We start from the raw sequence: 1,848 nt of genomic DNA, 5'->3' as shown, positions 1-1,848 counted from the left end.
GGGAATTGCCCTGATTTCCATCTGCGTAATCTCTCCCAGTGTGTGCAGTCATTGGGGCCTTTTGGTCATGGGATGGGCATGTGAACCCAGAGAGAAAAACTCGTTTTTTAAAGCATTTTTTTTTACCGCTTCCACAGTACAAGCTCTAACAGAATTGAGTTTGCCATCTGTGAACCACTGTTGAACCCAGACTACCAACTCCAGGCCTCATTCTCAAGTTGTTCCCCTCCAGAGTCCATCTCTCTGGGTGCTAGAAATAACTGCCATATCTGTAATAATTACTTCATACTAGAAGCCTCACGTTTTCTCAATGGTATTCTTTTTTTTTAATATATTTTTATTTCAGAATGGAAGGGAGAGAGAGAGAGAGAGAGAGAGAGAGAGAGAGAGAGAGAGAGAGAAACATCAATGATGAGTGAGAATCACTGATTGGCGATGCTCTATCCACTGAGCCAAACCAGCCGGGGCCTTATTGTTATTCTTTACTAGTGGCCCGGTGCACGAAATTTGTGCACTGGGGTTGGGATCCCTCAGCCCAGCCTGCCCCCTCTCACAGACTGGGAGCCCTTGGGATGTCCTACTAATGACTTAGGCCTGTCATCTTTGTTGGGTTAATTTGCATACTCACTCCTGATTGGGTGGTGGTCGTTGCAGAGGGACAGTCAATTTGCATCTTTCTCTTTTATTATATAGGATTATACAAAGAGATTTTTTTATTTGGACAACAGAAATTATCTTGGCTCATCAGGTGATTATGTCAAGGGAGAACTGGTTTCTTAACTGAAACTTAATTCTTCAGGAATTCCGAGAAATCCCTTACCTCAAGAAACTGAAGGTCAAAAAGCAGGACCGTCTATTCCCCCCCGAGACCAGTGCCCCAGTGGCAGCAGCACCGCCGCCTTCCACAGCCTCAGCGCCCACTACTGTGAACTCTTCTGCCCCACCAGGTAGAGCTCCAGGGCGGGGGTTGGGGGGCTGAGGTCCTGTTCTTTGGGGGAACAGGCTGTCTCTGTTCACTGTTGCTGGTCCTGTGAGGAAGCCCTGTCTTGCCCTCATCCCCCCAGCAGGAGCAGGGAGGCCAGGCAGATAGCTTTACCTGGAACAGCCTGCCCTGCCCAACTACGACAGCATCTCCGGTCTCGCTGTCCTGCCTCCGGCAGCCTGCGCCCACCAGGCATCCAGAGCTGCCGTGACGCTGGGCTCCCGTGCACGCAGAGGCCTCTGTGCTAGTCAGCGTTAGTGGGAGATGCTCGCACCAGCAGAGAGCAGGAGATCAGTTTGTGTTTTTCTCAGGAGAAAGCCCCACTGCCTTTTTGTACTCAGGGACATGGAGGGCTGGCAGGACTTTTCCCTGCGGCACCTCCTGTCTAGGATGTCGCCAGCACTGCCTCCCCATCGGCCGTGGCGCACCCCGTCCAGGGCTTTGTAGCCGGGCCGAGTGCTTTTCCCTGCAATCGGTGTCTCCAGTCGTTGTGATCGAAGCTTTGCGTTGTCATGAACTTGTCCGATTTTTTAATGGGGTCAGTGACTAAGTATTGCGTAAGAAATTGCAGTTTGGTTGTAATGGGAGGAGAAGAATAAAAGTAATTGGGCAATCACGTGACCTACCTCTCAGTTTCCCATCCTCTGCCGGCTTCCTGTCCCTGGTCCCCGGGCTCCAAGTCCAGCCTCTGTGCCCAGGGATGAGAGCAGGGTCTCAGGCGGCACTTGGCTGGCTGTCCTGCTTTCCTGGTGCCTTTACTTCTGTTTGCGTAGACTTCCCTCGGGAGACGCTGAGGCTGTCCAGGGGCCCTGCAGCCTTTTCCGGCTTTTTCCTGAGAGCTTGCTGCTGGTTTCCTGCCCCTGCGC

The 1,848-nt window shown here is 52.1% G+C and overlaps 1 protein-coding gene across 1 annotated transcript in view; it reads left to right on the top strand.

Moving 5' to 3' along the window:
* PARP1 (poly(ADP-ribose) polymerase 1) overlaps positions 1 to 1,848 on the top strand; it is a 133,469-nt gene that overhangs the window by 90,184 nt on the left and 41,437 nt on the right. The window contains exon 9 of the mRNA XM_015558953.1: positions 800 to 947. Within this exon, the coding sequence (XP_015414439.1) occupies positions 800 to 947 (148 nt within the window). The remainder of the gene's footprint in view (positions 1 to 799; positions 948 to 1,848) is intronic.

The sequence above is a fragment of the Myotis davidii genome, unplaced genomic scaffold (assembly GCF_000327345.1).
Source record: "Myotis davidii unplaced genomic scaffold, ASM32734v1 scaffold333, whole genome shotgun sequence".
Lineage (NCBI taxonomy): Eukaryota > Metazoa > Chordata > Mammalia > Chiroptera > Vespertilionidae > Myotis > Myotis davidii.
This window is presented reverse-complemented; position numbering and strand designations above follow the sequence as displayed.